Source organism: Salarias fasciatus, chromosome 12, assembly GCF_902148845.1.
Source record: "Salarias fasciatus chromosome 12, fSalaFa1.1, whole genome shotgun sequence".
NCBI lineage: Eukaryota > Metazoa > Chordata > Actinopteri > Blenniiformes > Blenniidae > Salarias > Salarias fasciatus.
The window spans coordinates 7,988,135-8,007,500 of record NC_043756.1 but is presented as its reverse complement, the minus strand read 5'-3'; the positions used below and the strand labels follow the sequence as shown (position 1 = coordinate 8,007,500).

The 19,366-nt window shown below is 40.4% G+C and overlaps 2 protein-coding genes across 2 annotated transcripts; both read left to right on the top strand.

Annotated features, from left to right (window-relative positions):
* Positions 1-814: 814 nt before the first annotated feature.
* On the top strand, positions 815-13,939 carry ppp2r2aa (protein phosphatase 2, regulatory subunit B, alpha a). Its single transcript, XM_030104455.1, has 10 exons — positions 815-1,144; positions 1,538-1,615; positions 2,868-2,965; positions 4,194-4,359; positions 4,484-4,596; positions 5,763-5,940; positions 6,588-6,752; positions 6,965-7,134; positions 7,282-7,373; positions 7,628-13,939. Exons 1-10 carry the CDS (start codon positions 1,138-1,140, stop codon positions 7,905-7,907), a joined length of 1,347 nt encoding a protein of 448 aa, XP_029960315.1. The 5' UTR covers positions 815-1,137; the 3' UTR covers positions 7,908-13,939.
* A 196-nt stretch (positions 13,940-14,135) lies between these two features.
* Positions 14,136-18,445, top strand: bnip3la (BCL2 interacting protein 3 like a). Its single transcript, XM_030104473.1, has 6 exons — positions 14,136-14,221; positions 15,300-15,570; positions 15,655-15,736; positions 15,819-15,925; positions 16,038-16,187; positions 16,814-18,445. The coding sequence occupies exons 1-6, from the start codon at positions 14,170-14,172 to the stop codon at positions 16,860-16,862; spliced, it is 711 nt and encodes a 236-aa protein (XP_029960333.1). The 5' UTR covers positions 14,136-14,169; the 3' UTR covers positions 16,863-18,445.
* Positions 18,446-19,366: the final 921 nt, after the last annotated feature.

Genomic DNA, 19,366 nt, shown 5'->3' with positions numbered 1-19,366 from the left:
AAACATGATTCTATCTAAATTTAACTGGGGTCCATGTCTGAATAAGGCCCTGAGTGGATCATTTCATTACTGTATTCAGTTTCTTTCTTTCACTTAAATACACAGACCGTAGGTTTAACAGTAGGGGCTTTTATTTATTTCATGGTATTTCTGACAACACGGCACACTTACCATTTACAAAGGTCTTTTACAATGAATTCAGCTTAATATTGAAGGTTTAAGGTCTTTATTGTCATTTTCATCCGTCCACATGTAAACAAAATTTGTTTCTCAGGACCAGCATCATATAATAGACACCAAAAAGTTTTATTTTTGAGTTACTCACCAATAAAAATCAAGTAAAAGTTATAAAATAATTTTAAAAATCAATGATAAATAAGATCTCATGATGTAGCTGACTCTATATGACACTTCAAAAAGCAGATGACAGATTTACAAATATCGATGTTGTGATCATTAAATATGTTTGATTGTTTTAAGTTAAAATTTTGTATTTTGATTAATAAAAACGTGAGTTAACAATAAATAGAAATGTATGAATCAACCATTATATCGGTTTTCTGGCGTCACTTTCTAAATTCGCACAGGGTGCGGGGATTGTTCGATTTTATTCACTGAGACAATGCGCACGGGCGGTGTTTGTGGATTTCAGACTTTTATACAAAAAGTATGCGATAGTTTTCAGTGGGAGTCAAAGGCGTAAAAAACTCATCAGTCGTGCGGTTTTACAGGCAGAAAAAAAGAACTTTAAGGTCGATCCTAGGTCCAGGGTGTATTTTCGCGGTGCGCCCTCGGCGCTATCCGGTGTCTGCCGAACGCCGCCCGCGTTGCGCCATTTTGAAAGTGTAAAGCTGGAGGAGGCAGAGAGAGGCGAGGGAAAGCTCAAAGTAGAGTGCAAAGTCTACAAAACCAGCCCCGAGGACTGCAGCTGACTTTACCACCACTGAAAAATTGTTCCGCGGCGTCTGGAGCAGCGCAGACTGAGAACTTCGGCGCACCGTGTCCGGAGTTTGGAGCAGCACTCCCCGCCTCATTCCTCCACTGTTCCTCGGTCAGAACCTCCCAGCCGACCCGGGTCAGCTCCGCTCCAGTCCGGGCCCCAGCCCGCTACACACATCCCTGTCTGAGCCGCTCACCATGGCAGGTAACGGCGGAGAAATGTGCTGTTAAATGATCCCAAGACGCAGGCTTTATTTGACAAGTCGCAGCTCTGCTTGTCTCCTCTCTGTTATGGTCAAGTAGCACAGGCTAGCTAGCAAGCTAAGGACTCCTCCAGGATCCCGGTGTGAGACAGTAGCAGTGATAAAAGTCATAATTTGGATCAACATCCGTGCTCCAAACTACGTCCTCCCCTTTGGGGCTTTCCACACCAGATAAAATGTGCAGTTACAGTGTAATCCCATGCGGCCCTGTTCTCACATTTCTAACTTTTAGCTGAGTTAGCTGCAAGGCTAACGCATGTGAAGTTGCTCTTTATTGGCGGCGTGTCAATCCATAAAAAAAAAGTTTCGCCTTTTTTTCGTGTGTGTGTTTGCAGGCTCCGGAGGTGGGAGCGGTGACATGCAGTGGTGCTTCTCCCAAGTGAAAGGGGCGATAGACGACGATGTCGCTGAAGGTAAAAGCCGAGTTGGAGGGATCCCTGAAACATCTCCCACTGCTGTGCACGCCTCTTCATCATGCTTCTCAATGCAATTCCTGTGTCCCCGAGAGATTTCTGCATCCCATAAAAATAGTACTGTGCAAAAATGCTTTCCATTAAAACGAACAGCTGTGTGGGGAACGCGTGCAAAACAGTTGTTTTCTATTTTTGGAATAATTGCTTCAAAATGTCAACACACTGCATCTGCAATCCACTGGAGTGTTGCATAATGTTATGAGTGTGATGCAAGTGCAATAAGGTGTACCTCTGCAGTAAAAGAGGATTTAGTATATATATTTAACCAAAAGCAGGAAGTTTTCTACAGTGACCACTTTGATACTTTGCTCAGGTTCAGCTGGAAATGAGTCAAAAGCACATAAAGGGAGAATTTTCACATCATTTGATTGGCCTTTGTCATTAATTGCTTCCTGAAAGTGTTTTTCCCAACTCAATGTACTTTTGATTGTTTGGGGCAAGCTGCCTCGCTGTGATGCACAGCATAAGCATACACTATGCAAGAAAATAGTGCCTTACAGTAAGTTTACAGTACATGGTGGACAAACGTGTGTAAAAGGCCACATGCTTGTTTATAGTAAGCTTAGCCTGAGGACAAAATGAGAGCCTCTCCTTGTGTCAACACCATGACAGCACATGGGGAAAGTTCAGCGCTGCAGAGTTTTATTCTTTCAAAATCGTTCTCCTTAAGTCTTTTAATTTGTAATGATTGTTTGCACAGAGTCAGGTTGTGTCAGGCACTTTGTGTGCTGTGTTAAGAGTGGAACAAGGCCACTGTCTATATTAAGGATTGCAGCAGCAACTCAGAATAGTGCCAGCCTGTAAGCGGGTATTGATTGTTGTATTGTGAGATTTGTTGAGAGTGCTTGTCCTTGCAAAGTGCTTCGTAGCTGTGAAGGGAAAAGTTTTGTTCACAGTACATTCAGATTTTTGTGCATAACTCTGCGTGTGTGTACTGTATATAGATGTGCGTCACTACTCTGTTGTGTTTTCACCATGGTTGACATGATTTCCACCCATCACAGGTGGACAAATCAGGGTAAATGTTTGCATGCTGTTTCGAGGAAACGAGCCAGAAAGGCCTCCTAAACCACTTTCACATTAAAGATTATCTAATTAATACATCAGCATCCCTGACTTGGTGTCTCAGGGACAAAGAAAGTTCTAAGTTTTATTTGAAGAGTTTGACTGTGTTCTGCTTACTCTTTGGCAGCGGACATCATATCTACTGTTGAGTTCAATCACTCTGGGGAGCTTCTCGCCACCGGGGATAAGGGAGGCCGTGTTGTCATTTTTCAGCAGGAGCCAGAGGTAAGACAGTTTCACAGATCTGAGAGTGAGTGTGTGTGTGTGTGTGTGTGTGTGTGTGTGTGTGTGTCTGTGTGTGTGTCTGTGTGTGTGTCTGTGTGTGTGTCTGTGTGTGTGTCTGTGTGTGTGTCTGTGTGTGTGTCTGTGTGTGTGTCTGTGTGTGTGTCTCTGTCTGTGTCTCTGTCTGTGTCTCTGTCTGTGTCTCTGTCTGTGTCTCTGTCTCTGTCTCTGTCTCTGTCTCTGTCTCTGTCTCTGTCTCTGTCTGTGTGTCTGTCTGTGTGTCTGTGTCTGCTAACATAACATGTCGACAACTACTGATACTAGTGGTCCAAAATTATTTTAGTCACTAGCTGCAGTTACATGAACCAGAAGTCATTTGTATAAATGCTGATCCAATCAAAATAGCATCGTGAAAATGCATTTATATGATCTGATTGATTGATCTTTTTTCATTGGAATTGTATCTGGAGGACCTATAACTCTGATTATGTCCCAATTCACATTCTGAACAAGGAAAAAGTTACTTTGGTTTTTTTCTGTTTGCAAAATACGCAAGTCTGATTATTAGAGCAATCTCTCTTTTGTGAAGATTGGTAAAGATTTGAAGAATCCTGTAGTGTGCGCTTATTATTGGATTGGATATTGGCCATAATGCAAATAACCCAAAAACTCTTCACTGTAGCTGGTAATTTGACTCATCTGACGCTGAGTAGAGAAACAAAAACGAAAAAAAAACATGTTAAGACTAAAAGTTGCTCCTCCTCCGGAGCTGTGTGCCCCTGATGGGAGGAAGCATTTCCTTCATGTTTTCTGTCATTGTGGTCAGCTCTGTCAAACACATGGTCCGTGGGTCAAACCCAGGACGCCAGAGGTTCCTGTCCGGCCTGTGAGATGACTGTGCATGCAGTGGAGTCATTTTAGTTGCAGCAGGAATGAGAAACATTTCACTGTATTTTACACCCGGATACAAAGCTTAAAATGATCACGATGTTGAAATTTCACTTATTTTGAAGATATTACATTTCCATGCATGCATTCAGCTTATTTATTTATTTATTTACGGCCTTGCATCTAAATTTGACTCTGCATTTTGACTTTTCCGTGTGCTTTAAGCATTGTAAAACATCTAGAATGTATCGAGAAGCAAATGAAACCCGCTCAACACAGCTGTGAAATCTCAGATGTGATCTCTCTTTTTTTTTTTTTTCTTCTTTTTTTTCCTCCCTCCCAGAGTAAGAGTCAGCCTCTGTGCCGAGGCGAGTACAATGTTTACAGCACCTTCCAGAGTCACGAGCCGGAGTTTGACTACCTAAAAAGTCTGGAGATCGAGGAGAAGATCAACAAGATACGGTGGCTGCCTCAGAAGAACGCGGCACATTTCCTTTTGTCTACAAACGGTCTGTTAGCTGCATTAATGACATTTTGTTTAGAAGAATTGAATCAATTATCAACTAAATATCTAAATTAACCATTTCACCACCTCCCCTTTCCTTTTTTTTTTTTTTCTCTTTTAACTGACAGACAAAACAATAAAGTTATGGAAAATAAGCGAGCGTGACAAGAGACCAGAAGGTTATAATTTAAAAGAAGAGGACGGACGATACAGAGATCCAAATTCAGTCACATCATTACGGGTGAGCATAACAGCCTTTATGTATGTATAAAACTAAGACCGGATTTTATCAACTTTGAAAAGTGTGATTTGAGTTGTATTTGTTGTATTCCAGTCATTTTGATCAATGTACACATCGAACAGATGCTGGTTTAATTTGTTATGAGAAACAGTCGAATACTTCATAACACTGATGATGATCAGTTCTTCTCCAGTCTCACACAATGTCTGCTTCCATTTGAGTTAATAGAGCTTCTGTTTGCACCGCTGATTTCCCTTCCTGGTCAATTGCCACCTCCAGTTTGGGAAACATAGATCTATATGTATTGACCCATTTCCAAATATAGCCTCGGTTTAAGAGACTACCCCGCTGTGCACCGGAGCTAAACCTTTTTTTCTTCCTTTGTTTGAAGCACGTTCTGTTGTTTCTTCGTGCTGCTCCTTAAGGCACCACCAGCATCTCTGCTGCAGCCTCCTGATCAACATCGAGCGCTGCAGAAGCTCCTCTCTTTTCACAGTCTGCAGTAGTAGTAGAAGCTTTTATGTGCGTGGAAAAACCTGTGGATGCGTTTCAGAATTTACCCTCCTATAGAGTCAGCAAAATATTTTTAGGTCGTAGCACCAGTATTGCTTTGATGGTAGAGTTATTTCTACTGCGTTACACTTGCCCAACTTTCATCTGGGACAGAACAAAAGCAAGCAGTGTATGCTGGCAATATTCAAGAAAATATGTTTGTTTTAGCCTCTAATCAGTCTTCAGCTTTTACATCAGATTTTAAATGTTGCTGAAGTGCGAGATTTGACTTTTTGCTTTCTGATATGTTATATTCAGACTCAGCTCATTCTAATAACTTCCTGAAATTTTCAACAGAATTAAGTGGACAGACGTCCTGTGATGCTTTTTAATGATGAGCTGCGTTTATCTTCTCAGACTGCTTTTTCGTGTTTATTATCTTATTAAACTTATACATCTCATGAAAACAGCTTTCTCAGACAATCCAAAACACACACATAAACCAACCAAGTATTTAAAGGAGGACATATAAATGAGCCATGAGATTCTTCTTTAAACAGTATTTGGTGTTGTACCTCATTTTACGTTTGCCTCGCTGCCAGTTATGGAATAAATTCCTGATTTCTTCACTGTCCCTGAAAGCAGACCTGACGCTGGCTGTGTTTCTCCTTCAGGTACCAGTACTCATGCCCATGGACTTGATGGTGGAAGCCAGCCCTCGGCGCGTGTTTGCGAATGCTCATACCTACCACATCAACTCCATCTCCGTCAACAGCGACCACGAGACGTACCTGTCTGCAGATGACCTGCGCATTAACCTCTGGCATCTGGAGATCACGGATCGCAGCTTCAGTATCCTTCATTCTTGATGTGGTTCACTTTAATTTTGTTTATTTGCTTACATTTTTCTGCTCCAGAGTTGTACTCAGTAACAGGTGTTGAAAACATTTTTTCCAGACTCGTAAACTGAGTCAGAAGTGTGAATGATGCTCTGAATTTGTGAGACGTTTTGTTAAATGCTAATCTTTCTTTTCACTGACTTAAACCACATGAGTCAAAGTGGAGACAGAAATTGAACGGCGGTCTGTGGAACCTGCTGTTTTGCCTGTTTCATTACAGTTAATGACACCTTTTAATTTATCAATAACTGAGACATGGACAAAAATAGATTTTTGTGTGTTTATCTTCCAAGGTGTAATGTTTTTCTTCCACCACCAGATGTCAGCAAAGAGAACTGATGATGTTGATTTGTCTTCAACACATGAAATTTAAATGAATGCGTCATTATTGGGTTTTTACTGGAGTTGGATAATTAAACACATTCATTTGAATTCGGCGTGTAGAACCAGTTGTGCACATAGTTCCTCTCACGTACCTTTAGGTTTAATATGAATGTAATGTTGGAGCTAACAACATCTTTTGTGTGTGTGTGTGTGTGGGTCTTTTTTCATGCGTGGACAAGACTGACCAGACACTTGACCTTAACCCTGCCTCTCCAGACATTGTTGACATTAAACCAGCCAACATGGAGGAGTTGACAGAGGTGATAACGGCTGCCGAGTTCCACCCGAACCAGTGCAACACTTTTGTGTACAGCAGCAGCAAGGGCACCATCCGTTTGTGCGACATGAGAGCGTCGGCGCTGTGCGACCAGCACGCCAAATGTGAGTCGGTGTCCGTCCTGCTGTGTGAAACAAACATCCTAAATACAGTCCGGTTCACCAACAAAGGACCGTGATGCATTCATGGATCTGTTCAACTGTTGCTTGTCCTTCCATTTGCATTTTCTGTTTATTTGCTTTTCTCTACATTCTTGCAGATCACTTTTTTTTTGTACTTTGTAACCTCATATTTATTTATTTATTTCCGTTTCAAGTGTTTGAAGAGCCAGAGGATCCAAACAATCGTTCGTTCTTCTCTGAAATCATCTCATCCATTTCTGACGTGAAGTTCAGCCACAGCGGGCGCTACATGATGACCCGCGACTACTTGTCCGTCAAGATTTGGGATCTCAACATGGAGACTCGACCGGTGGAGACGTATCAGGTCTGTAACGAAGCTCGCAGGGAAAGAAAATCACTTCTGATCCGACTCTGAAGCTATTCATCTGTCACTTCGCAAGCGTGAGCTCTTATCTGGAGCTCATTGTCAAATCACGAAAAGTCTCTTTTCCTTGTCACTTTCTCATAACAGGTGCATGAATATCTCAGGAGTAAATTGTGTTCGCTTTATGAGAACGACTGCATTTTCGACAAGTTTGAGTGCTGCTGGAACGGGAACGACAGGTGAGCACTTCTCCTGCCACATTCAGGGAGACGAGCGGTTTTAATACGTTCAGTGAACTCTCTGAAATTCATCCATGTCACACTCTTCGAGCCCTGTGTTTGACACCAGTAATCCCAAAGGCTCTGCCAGATAGTATCACGTCAAGACTTATGAGAAATGATAATAAATGTCAAGACTTAACTACCTTTCTCCAGCTGAACGGCTCATAAGTCGGAGTTTTCCTCCTCACTGCGTTGCGCTCGTCCCTCCCCAGCGTCGTGATGACCGGCTCCTACAACAACTTCTTCAGGATGTTCGACCGGGGCTACCGGCAGGACGTCACCCTGGAGGCGTCGCGGGAGAACAGCAAGCCGCGCTCGGTCCTGAAGCCTCGCAAAGTAAGCACGGGTGGGAAGCGCAAAAAGGACGAGATCAGTGTAGACAGTTTGGACTTTAACAAGAAGATCCTCCACACCGCCTGGCACCCTCTGGACAACATCATCGCTGTGGCCACCACCAACAATCTGTACATCTTTCAGGAAAATCTTAACTAGAGTCTGCTGAAGCGCTCAGTGTGGTTCAGCCCCAACTGCTCTGATATTAAAGCTGTCTGTTTTTTTAAGGAGTTCTTGAGGGAGTCTGCTCTCAGTTGGGGGAAACGGAACATCCAGACAGACGGCCGTGAGACGGTTTTCTGTCTTCTGTATTTCAGGGTTTTTCAGATCTGAGTTTAGTCTCAGTGGCTTCCTGTTTTAAACCGAGCGACATTAAAGCTCCACTACATCCCCAACCCGAAGGGAAAGTGTGTTTCACACACACATCTGGCTCCGTTTTTATTTTGTGCCATCTTGATTGGTTCGTTTGTCATAGATACCATTTGTCAGACTGAGTAGAAACCACATTTCACAAGTTCGAATAGGAAATTCTTCTCTTTTTTTTTTTGTCTTCCACTCCGTTCTTTTTTTATACTGGCCTGAAATGACACTGCAAACACACACACACACACACGCACACTCCATGTTCACCTAATATTTGTCAAGTTGCCAACTTCATGTGTCTGTTCTTTGCTCTCGTTCAGTTCGGTTCTGTGGTTTTCAGGATCAATTCGCTAAACTCACAGAAAACAATTGGCTTCACTCACATCGCTGCTAACCTTTCTCCACACTATAGGCGCATCTCCAAAACACAATATTCTCGAAAAAGATCATTGTTTTCTCAGTTATACCAGAGAGTTTTAAGGTTTTTATTTTTTTTTATATTGTAATTTTGGCCTCTAAAACGGGTAAAAACATCAAATACTGAATATTTTGGTTTTCAAGACAACAATTATAAAGATGATACTGAAAAGGCTCTATAAATAAATCTAAAATATTAAGGTTTAAATTTGAAGTGAAATTATAATGTGAATGAACTTTATTTAATTTTTTGAGATGCACCGGTATTCGCATGTTTTTAACCTTAACGCCGACGCTTTTTTATGACTTTGGGCTTTGGTTTTGTCAAAGTAATAAAGCTGTGCGACACTTGCAAAGCTCATCATTTTAGTGTTTAATTTTAAGAAGCACTGACGTGTTAAACAGTCCGTGTCGTTTTACACCTCGTATTACGACTTTTTTCAAGATTGTGAACGAAGCCATTTTATTTAGATTTATTTACAAGTCAATATTTTCTAAAATATCAAATATTCTATATTTTGTTGAAGTTTTTTTTTTATGGAAATCTTAAATTATTACTTCTGCAATTTGTTTCAGAGGGTGAGGAAGTTAGCTAAAATCTTAATTTAAATTTTTTTTGAATGCTATGCGTCTACTTGGTTTCTGAAGTGAGTGAAACAGTTCCAGCTTTGAGATCCTTGATTCCTCTATCCCAAATCTTTTTTTTTTTTTTTTTTTTTTTCAAATTGTGTTTTGAAATAGCTACATTTTGGGGGGAAATATGGTAGTAATGTGCAAGTAAGTTCTAGTTACTGGTGAGAGACAATAAAAACCAAGAGTTCAGTCCTTGTAATATTGATCAAACACACATTCGTCAGGTATTTGTGGTTCTTTGGGAGTTTAATGGCGGGTAATCATGCCAAAGTAACCAGTCCTAAACACTTGACGGGATGTGCGTTCAAAGCCGTCTTGAGGTGCACAACAGTAAGAAGCTCAGGACTAAAGCGTCTGTAGGGAAGAGGAAATGATGGCTGCTGCAGCCGGATTCTCGCTCGCTGTGTGGCCCTCGACACGTGCAGTGCTTCCTCCACGCAAAGCCTCTCGTGTCGATCGCTTTACCCTTTGGCTGTTTTCTGTTCGTTTTGTTGTTTTTTTTAATATGATGTTTTGTACTTTACATGATAAAAGAAGAAAGATCACTATAGCTGATTTATTTTTGTATAAATTAAGGCAATAGGATTACAGTCTGATCACTGTAGTTTCTGTAGCTGTTGCTCTCAGACTGATCAGGAGTGGAAGGTTGCTTGAGTGTCAAACTACGACTTTGGGACTTTTTTTTTTTTTTTTTTTTTTTTTTTTCCTGACATTGAGACAGTGAATCATATCTCATGTGGGATATCCAAAGAAAAGTATTTTCAACTGTGTCGAGATGAGCACTGTAACTGTAATAGCCTTCTTTTTAATTTGACCGGTTGTAACACATGACATGCACAACTTAACGTACTCTGATACATCGGAATAAGCCTGGTTTCTTTTGGATACTTCTGTTTCTGTGCCATATTTTACGTTTTGGTTCGCTGTGAATGAATCTGTCCATGTTGGACGGATATTTTAACCACCTTTATGTTATTAAAGTTGTCGAATCCTCGTTCTCTGAGACGAGTCGAAGCAGAGCGAGTTTTGAGTTCTGGAATGTTCTCTCCTGTGATCCATGTGTAGCTCTCCTGTACAGACTTAAATAAGGAAAAACTACTTTGTTTTTTGTTTTGTTTTGTTTTTGTTTTTTTTAGAAGATTGGCTGTATTGACGCATTTATTACTGATCATGTCACACTTGAGGGAAAAACTTGGACTTTTTATTTTTTTAAAGCTGATTTCGAAGACTGACTGACTCAAGTGTCACTTTTTTTTTTTAAATCACTTGCTAATTGAAGGAGCAGACTCATTTTAAAATACATTTGAACTGATATTGACTGAAATTACTCCAAAATATAGAGAGAGTTTCAATGTGAAAACAACTGAATGCATGCATGTTTGTTTAGGATTCACTGTATTTCTTTTTTTTTTTTTTTCTTTTTCATGAAAAATTGTGGCTTGATCACAGTTTCACCTTAAGATTTAAATTTTGTGATTAAAGCTGGTTTATTGACTGTGAGATTCAACTCTTCGGCGCTAGATCGCCACTCGTCCTGAATTTAAAACTAGCAACGCTCTGGAAGTAAAATATTTTCCAATATTCAGTTTAGCCTGTTTAAATTGCATATGGACATTCAGGTTACTATAGAATAAACATCAGGTGAACCGTTTGTTTTTCAGTTAATTTTTTTAAACAGCTCTATTAAACTTGAATAAAAGTGAAACAATGCACAGATTTCTCCTGCTTTTTGAAGTCAATGTAATTACAAATACACATGACAAAACTCATCCTTTACATTTCGGATAACATGAGAAAATCAGTTTGTGGTGCTGTAGTTAAATACTGTGCTTTTCCAAGCACAAAATATTCTTTATGGGTTTACACACAGAGACAGAAAAATCACATTTTCCCCTTAAAACCCAAGTCATACTTTATTTAGGGGAAAATATTGAATTTAATTGTAATTTGATTGCTTTTCTGAATTTATATTCAATTTAAAGCTACTTTCCAAATCAAGTCAGACTACATCATTAAAAACATTTTATTTACAATAATTCTCTTTCAAACTAGTTGATTTTGAAATTCTATTATTCAAATCCAGTTTGGCTAATTAAAATGGTTCTGGTCGCTCATTTTTCAAGCTGGTCCCGTCCTGGGGTAAGAAAGTTTTAACTTCATCTGGAATAAGGGTTGTAAAGAACTGGCTTAAGATACGATTACTTTTTTTATAAATGAAAAATGCTGCTGACTTTGCAGGATGAGGAGTTTCATATAAATAATGAAAAATCTTTGGTTGGTTACAGCTAATCATTCACTCTGACTCGTCTCAAATCCATCTTTGGATTTTCCATACGATGCCACCAAAATAGGTATTCATGTCCAAACTTCAGCTATTGCTGCGTGTTTGTCTCTCAGGTCTTATGTTATAATCTATAATTTCCCTCCCTTGTAAAAATGACCTTTACTAACTGATACAAATCAGCGTGGCAGTCAATAATGTCACATTTGTCTTTTCTTTTCTTTCCAGTCAAACATTCAAACAAGCTCAATTCAACAAGGAGAAACATCCTTGTTCAACCATTTTGTTAAAGGAAAAATTTGCTCAGTGTAAATGATAAAACTGCACTTTGGCGAAAATGTATTAAGATATTTTTCAGAGAAAAAAAGGCTAACCAGTTATCCCCTTCCTGTCTCATACAGTAGCTACTGCACCAGACTGTAAACGGCCAACATGATCAGAGGAACCCTGCTGCCTTTCTTATAGCGTGAAACAGAGATGGGATAATCAAGTGTGTTTCTTGTTTGTGGTGTACCAGGCAGGAGACTGCTCAGGGGAATTTACTGCTGCTCTGTGATCAAAACCTTTTCAGGACTCAAGCAACAACTGCCTTATTTACAGGAAGATCGTAGTCTGTTTGAAAAACCTTCAAGTCTCAGTCAAGGCTTTTCAATCTGATCCAGTCTCCACAAACACAGAATCTCAAAGAATCAGATTAAAATGGAGTTATAACCAAAATGCACTTTTATTTTTGTGAATTGCATTAATTTGTATGTTTTTTGTTTCTTTCAGTGAGCTCTTGAATAAAGATTGTAGCAGTTTTGTTGAGTTTGGGGGAGTCTATGTTTGTGTCAAATGGAATAAAATACAGTTTAGATTAAATGTAATAAAGAATTTTCAATCTGAATTCATATTGAAACTGTTTTATTTTGTTTGGATGGTACATAAAACGGTCAGATATGTATACTTTTGGCAAATACAAGGTTTGATATTTTAAATTTTTCTTGAAAGAGAAAAACTACTCTTTTTATTACTAGTGGGGTGGAACAGTGGATAACACTCATGCCTCATAGCAGGGAAAAAAACAGCTCGAGTTTAGGAAATTTCTGTGCGTTTTGCGTGTTCTTCATGTTCATGCATTGGTATTCTCCAAATACTAGAGTTTTGAGATTAATTTGATGCTGCCGGCCAGGCTGCATGTGCATGATGGTCTCTGTCCAGGAGGAACCCTGTCATCTCATAGACAGCTGGGATCCAATAACATATGTCTGCAGTGCCGTAAAGGAGTGATAATGTGTCTGACCGCACGATATCGAGTGGTCATGTGATGATCTGAGAGAGTATTGAGAAAACAATTAGCCATAAATACAAACACAAAAGTAGATTATGTTAATATCGGTAGCTTATGGTGCTCCAGCTGTGACCCTGTGGGTTTGCCTCTGGGGCAGTTACCATTGACATACAGATGCTTAATGTGTGGTTGAGTGTTTGGAAACATTTCTGTCATTTGCAGTATGTTAATATAACGATAGATTTCTGATATATTATGGTGTCCTAATAAGCAACATGCAACATTCTTGTGGCTCAAAATCTCACTTTACCGTGAGAACATGTTTGTTGGAGTCCCAGCTCAGAGCCTGTGCATGTGTTGGTTCTTTCTTTAGACACTTCCTTCTGTAATTTAAAGAGATAAATGTGAAGCTGCAATTTGGTCTGTTTAAGTTGTCAGTGAGTGCGATTGTGCATCTGTGTGTTATGATGAAAAGCTTTTTATACTATTTAATCCAGGTAGGCAGGCAGCTACACACATTACCTGAGGGAAATCAAGATTCATCAATCAACATTAAGTGCATTTTTTGGACTGAGCAGAAAACCAGAAGGCATTGTGAAAAAGTGATGTTACAACAACTATATTGTACTAATCTGCAAGTTGAGGAACTGGTGTTAAAAAAGTGTTTTCTGTACAAGTACAAATTATTCTTATTCCAAGCTTTAGGGTAGAATGGGGAATATCAATTAATTAAATCCAATATATGCTGTGGCCCACAAGGGCCAACGCTACAACACAGCAGCAAAAACCGGGGGACAATATTTTCTGACGGACTATATTGATTTCAGAAGGGTTTCATGAAATTTAAGTAAAACGCTGATTCTCGATGGTTGTGATTGTGGTTATGTGTTTTTAGAAATCTGTTTGTCACATGTTGGAATTGCCATAGTTTTATGTCTGTGCTCTCCCATCCATTGTTTTGTTTTCCTGTTCCATTGTTGTTTCCGTCAGAAAATATTGTCCCCCAGAAATAAAGCCTTCTGTGTTTGGGATTTCGGTGATGTGTTGGATGAACAATATACATTCAAAGAACGTTAACAAAAAGAGAAATTTACAAAGGATTAATCTACTTTATGAAATATGAATGTATCTGTATTTTTTTATTTTTTTTTTTTATTTTTTGTTTTCATTAAAAAAAAAAAGTTGTCAGAACGATTTATAGTTTGAGAAGAAGCCAAATAAATGTGTGCAGGATTTTTGTTTCTTCATTCATTTTACATTTGAAGTCAGTGACTCTAAACTTTATTTTCCATTTATTCTCGCCCCACCTCTGAACGAGACTGGGGTATTTTGGGGTAAACATGAGGCATCGTCTCTGTGCAGTCTGGCTCCGGTCTCTGGACCAGGGACAGTTCGGCGCATGCGCACTTCGCGGTGTGTCTGCGTGTCATGCTGAGCGCTTCGACTGGGTAGTCAACATGTCCACCGCTGCAGCTCAACAAAACAATAACGAGGACCCCGGGCTCCACGGTACGTACCACCGCGAGCGCTCTCCGTGCTCTCCCCCGCCACGTCTACCTGGTCTCTTCATAACTATCGGGTTCGATTCCGGGGAAATTACTGCAGTGAGAGATTTATTGCAAAAGTTAGATCGGAGATGGAATTTCCTCGTCTTCTGGGAGGGATGGAGGAGGGGGGCTGTTTGACGTCACGGCAAGGCAACCAATAGCGTCCCTGTAAACCTTTGATTGATGCGCGTTTAACCAATCAGACACGCGAAGTTGGCACGGGGCGGGCTCAAGCTGAAATGAAAACAAGTTTGGGACAAAAGAAATTAATATTTTTGTGTTTTTCTTTGCTGGAGATGGCTTCACTCTCTGATTGTGCGGATTGTTAATTATTTATACAACAAATGTTGCATTTTTTAATGTGAATGTGAGTAAAATCCAAGGATGGGATGTTTTCCCCTGTGGCTGCAGGCAAACGGCCTTTAAAGATAACATTAAAGATATCGGAAGGGGTGTGTTCTTGCTGGACCTGATAAACAGTTTCGCCGTTTTGTTTTTCAATATTAAAGCATTAGTTCAAAGTAGAGAGGGGGACGTGTTTGACTTGGTATGAGAGCACACTGCAGCTGGAACAGCGACATGTCTGGGCAGACGGCCTCACAGCGCTCTCCACGGTTATGCAAGAGCTCTCACTGGAGCAGCATACATGACCTATAAATCTTTAATCGGCCATGCATACGCCTGTCCTCATGGCACTTCATCTCATTACATTTTGGAAAAGCGTAAAACAAAAGACAATGGACGTCCAGTGCTGTCACAAGGCTGTACGTCCTGTGCTCCCCCTCTTCAAGCTTGCAGGTTTTAAAGGATTACATAACTCCCTCCCGTCTGGAAAAATGTGCGGGCTGTTTAGTGGGGCAGTGGCACAAAGACATTCATGCAATTATGAATGCACTGCACAGGCAGTTCATTTGAATGCATTGGTGTTTGCAATGTAGGTCATCTGCGTAGCAACATCATCAACTTTCAAGGTTGCACATTTTAAGACAGCAAGTTTAATTTACCCTTGTTTTTGTCTTCTCGTCCCTAATGTTGCCAAGGCTCCTGGGTAGAGCTGGAGCTGAATGGAAATACAGGGGCCGGGGGCCGACAGCCGGACCTGCAAATGATACCCGCTGCAGACCAAATAAATGCAAATGCAAGCATGAGTCAAATGCTGCAAACTTTGGAAGTGGTGCCTGAAAGTGATGAAACCCTCATTGGAGGATTAGAGCATGTGCCATCGTCCTCTTCTATCCACAATGGAGACATGGAGAAGATCCTCCTGGATGCACAGCATGAATCCAGCCCAAGTAGTTCTTCCTGTGATAGGTAAAGTATCTTGTACTTTTTTGCTGTGAAAGAAAAGAAAATGGGATTAAAAAAAAACAAAAACACTTATTGTGCTTTTTTCAGTCCTCACAGGCCACCAAGTCCAGAACAGGATGAAGGCCAGATAACATTTGATGTAGACATGTCCAGCCCAAGAGGTAGTCAGGTAAAACCACATATTTAACCAGAACATTGAGTCATTCTTCACACCTTTCCTTTGTTTTAACGCTTTGTGTTTCCATTTGCAGTCAGAGGAAGACGGTCTAGAGAGAGACAGAGATGAAGACATTTTGATGAACAAAGAAGTAGACTGGGTCGTTGACTGGTCCAGCAGACCAGAAAATATACCACCAAAGTAAGTAGACGGTTCCATCTGTGTTCATTCTCGAATGTTGCATCATGATGTTGCTACAGTTGTGTTGAGAAACAGTTTTGCAATGGCTTTTTTGGTGGATTTTTGTGCTCAGGGAGTTTCACTTCAGGCACCCCCGGCGCTCAGAGTTGCTCAGTATGAGAAAGAGCGGAGTCATGAAGAAAGGTGGCGTCTTTTCTGCTGAATTCCTCAAAGTTTTCATTCCTTCCTTACTCATCTCACACATCCTGGCTCTCGGTCTCGGGTAAGTTCAGATTCTTGTATTTTTTGCTTTCCAGTGCTTTAAGTCCATTGCAAATTAAAGTTTTCAGTGTGCGGGAGTGTTATATTGTGTCTGTTTGACACAGTTGATGCCCTCCAGATAGTATTCATGACCCAAGTTTGTGACGTGGGACATTTGCGAAACACAGTTATGAAACAAGTTCATCTCCAAAGGTCTCTGGCACAAAAGAATGTCTGTGTATTTCAAAATACATCTGATTGCGCAAACACTGTCTAAGAGAAATCAGCTCTTTTTTTTGGCTGCAACGAAAACATTTGTTAGTAAGGAGTAAGTAAGGAGTTGTAATTGCAATCAGGTGTTACAACTGGGAGAGACCTAAAACACGCAGGACACTGGACCTGGAGGACCAGGACTGAGAGTGTTAGAGGGGCTGTCAGTCTCGTGACCGTCTTCTGACTGTCTGACGTTTGACAACCACCATCCCACTACAGCGCACAGCACCACTCCTGAGTACCAATAAAGAGGCATCACAAATAGAATCCGTTTCATATAAGTAGTAGGTCATAAACAAACAAGACTAGCGTCTCTTTGTTGTCACTGTGATGGTTTGGTGAACTTGATTTGGTTCAATTCTGTTTTCTTTCCAGGGTGTACATTGGGAAGAGAATCGCTACAGCTGCTACCAGCTCCTACTGAATAGCAAACGAAGCAGTGCCTGGATGTTCTCCTGTCTCCGAGTCCTCGACCACCCTCCTGTAGTCCAGCTCTCTCTCTCTCTCTCTCTCTCTTTCTCTCTCTCTGCATCTGTTGTACGCCCTCCTCTCCTTCCCAGTCAACATTGAATTATGTCACATTGTAGATGTAGTCATACACATTATGTAATGTGGTTGCTCTCCATCAGACCCCGACACAGAGTAACAATGTGCACGCAGTTGTTACCAAGTTAAATCCAGTAGAAAACAAACTGTGTTGGGGCTGGAAAATGTTTGTCATCCTGTTCAGCTCAAAAAGATGTGACACGAATTTGATGTATGGTGGCTTCAGGGTTGATGATTCTTTTTCTTTCTTTTTTTTTCATTTTCTTGATGCTCTGTTACAAGAAATTTCGTCTTATCTCTTCCAAGCTGCAGTGCTCACCCGACTTCAAGCAGGCGGAGTTTATTAAAGAGTAATGTGTGCTTTATCTGCACTATTGACTAATTTAATTGGCTCTGGGAACAGAAGGGACTTTAATTGCCTTAACTTGTCAAGTTTAACATTCAAGTGCAGCGAATTAAAGGTGTGTGTGTGTGGAGGCGGCAAATGATGCTGCACTGTTTGATCAGTTTGTACGCTCTGCACATTTTTGAAAGTAGGAATTCATATCATGCCGACCCCAGAGGGTTTTCTTTAAGCTTTGAAAAGTTTAAACATTTACGTTTAAACATCTTGTATGTAGCTGCAGAGTTTTACAGTGAGGGTGTTGGAGTTTATAACGATAGTGAAACGCTGGGCCAGAAGGAACCATACCAGGCCATATGCTATGTTCTTTTGTTTTTTTTTGTTTTTTTTGCCTACATATCTTGTCTTTAACACATAACTTAGCAGAAACGGCAAAGTGCCAAATTTTTATCTTTCACCACTGCACATTGGTGAATTATCTTTGACTGTTTTTTCCTTTTTTTTTTTTGAATTCTCTTATATGTTTTAGGTATTTAAAACTTGAGATGTGAAAAATAATTTAAGCTGTGATCTGCCCCATGCAAGAGACACCTACTCCACCTTGTATACTTTGTTTCTACATCGATATTAATGCATATTATATCCTATGCATTGTGGCTGTGTAACTATTGTGTCATTGCTGTTGTTTGAACGCCGAAGCTTCAGCGGCAGGAATTCCCGCCGCCGCCGCCACCGCCACAGGAGAGCTGTTTGATTTCAGTGGGGCCTCATTTCAGAGTGTTACCTGACTTTCATTCCACTGTGCAATACTTTCTCATAAGAGAGATTCAATAAACAGCCTTTAGTGTCTGTCGAGATTGATTACCTGGAAAAGATGCATGTATACGTATACTGGATGCTGATTGGCTGACTCGGTGATGTTCGTAAATGGGTGTCATAGTCATTTATGAGGAAACATCATCGGTATAGAAATACAAAGGATTGCACCTGATTTCAATGAACAGACTGTCGTTAAGCTTTTTTTAGGAGATTGTTGAGGAAACGTGTGAGACACAGGTGTGCTGGAGCAGGTAGACCATGACACCATGCGGGACAGGTGTCCTCCAGGACCAGGGTTTGAAACGTGTGATATGCAGCGTTAGCAGAACTGCTTTTGAGGCATTCGACATGCAGAAAGGGTTTAACTTGGTGGTTTTCAAAGTGTTGGGTGGAGGTCAAGTGGGTGCCAAACATGTAAATGGAGATTCATGCTTGTTACTGCAACAGATGTTACCAATAATATGAGAAAAACATACAGATGGTGTGAGACAAAGCATGAGCAGAGTGAGAGTTGGGCTGACACAGTTTGGTTCAGGCTTTATGTGAGGATGCACATCCTCCAATATTTTGAAAACCCAGAACGTTAAATCACTATGAAACTTGTACTAACTCATAAACTGTACACAATGTCAGAGGAAACTTGTGTGCAGTTGATCTGTGTGCAATACCGAGAACCTTTTAGGATTTGAATAAATTTGGCATTGTGAGCAGTGACTGATTTATATTGGTGCAAAGAGGGAAGCGAGAGCTCTATTCAACATAATGTATTTACATCACAATTAGGCGTTTTAGGCACATATTGAGTGGAGGGCAGCATTGAGCGCCATGTAAGCTTAACAGTTTGTACTGAATACCGAAGCTGAGACCTAGTGAAGCTGTTGTCTGCAGGCAAAATGACATTTCATTAACATCTGAAGGACCACGACATAAATAATGAAGAATGGGTGATCTCTGTATTTCTAAGAAGGGTTTCAAATGCAATGAATCATAAAGTTACAATACTCTTGTGGCAACCAGCTGTGATAATGTAACAAAATCAATAAAAAAAAAGAAAAACAGCAGTTGTTGTTTCTTAATTGATCAGTGTTACTGAGGATGTTTTAGTGGTCTTTTTTTTTGCCTTTGATCCATTTTTGATGAATCCCGAGACGTCTTCACAGTTTAATGTGATGGCAGCTGTTCAGACGCTCCATGTCACAGGGATTTAAAAAAAGGCAAGT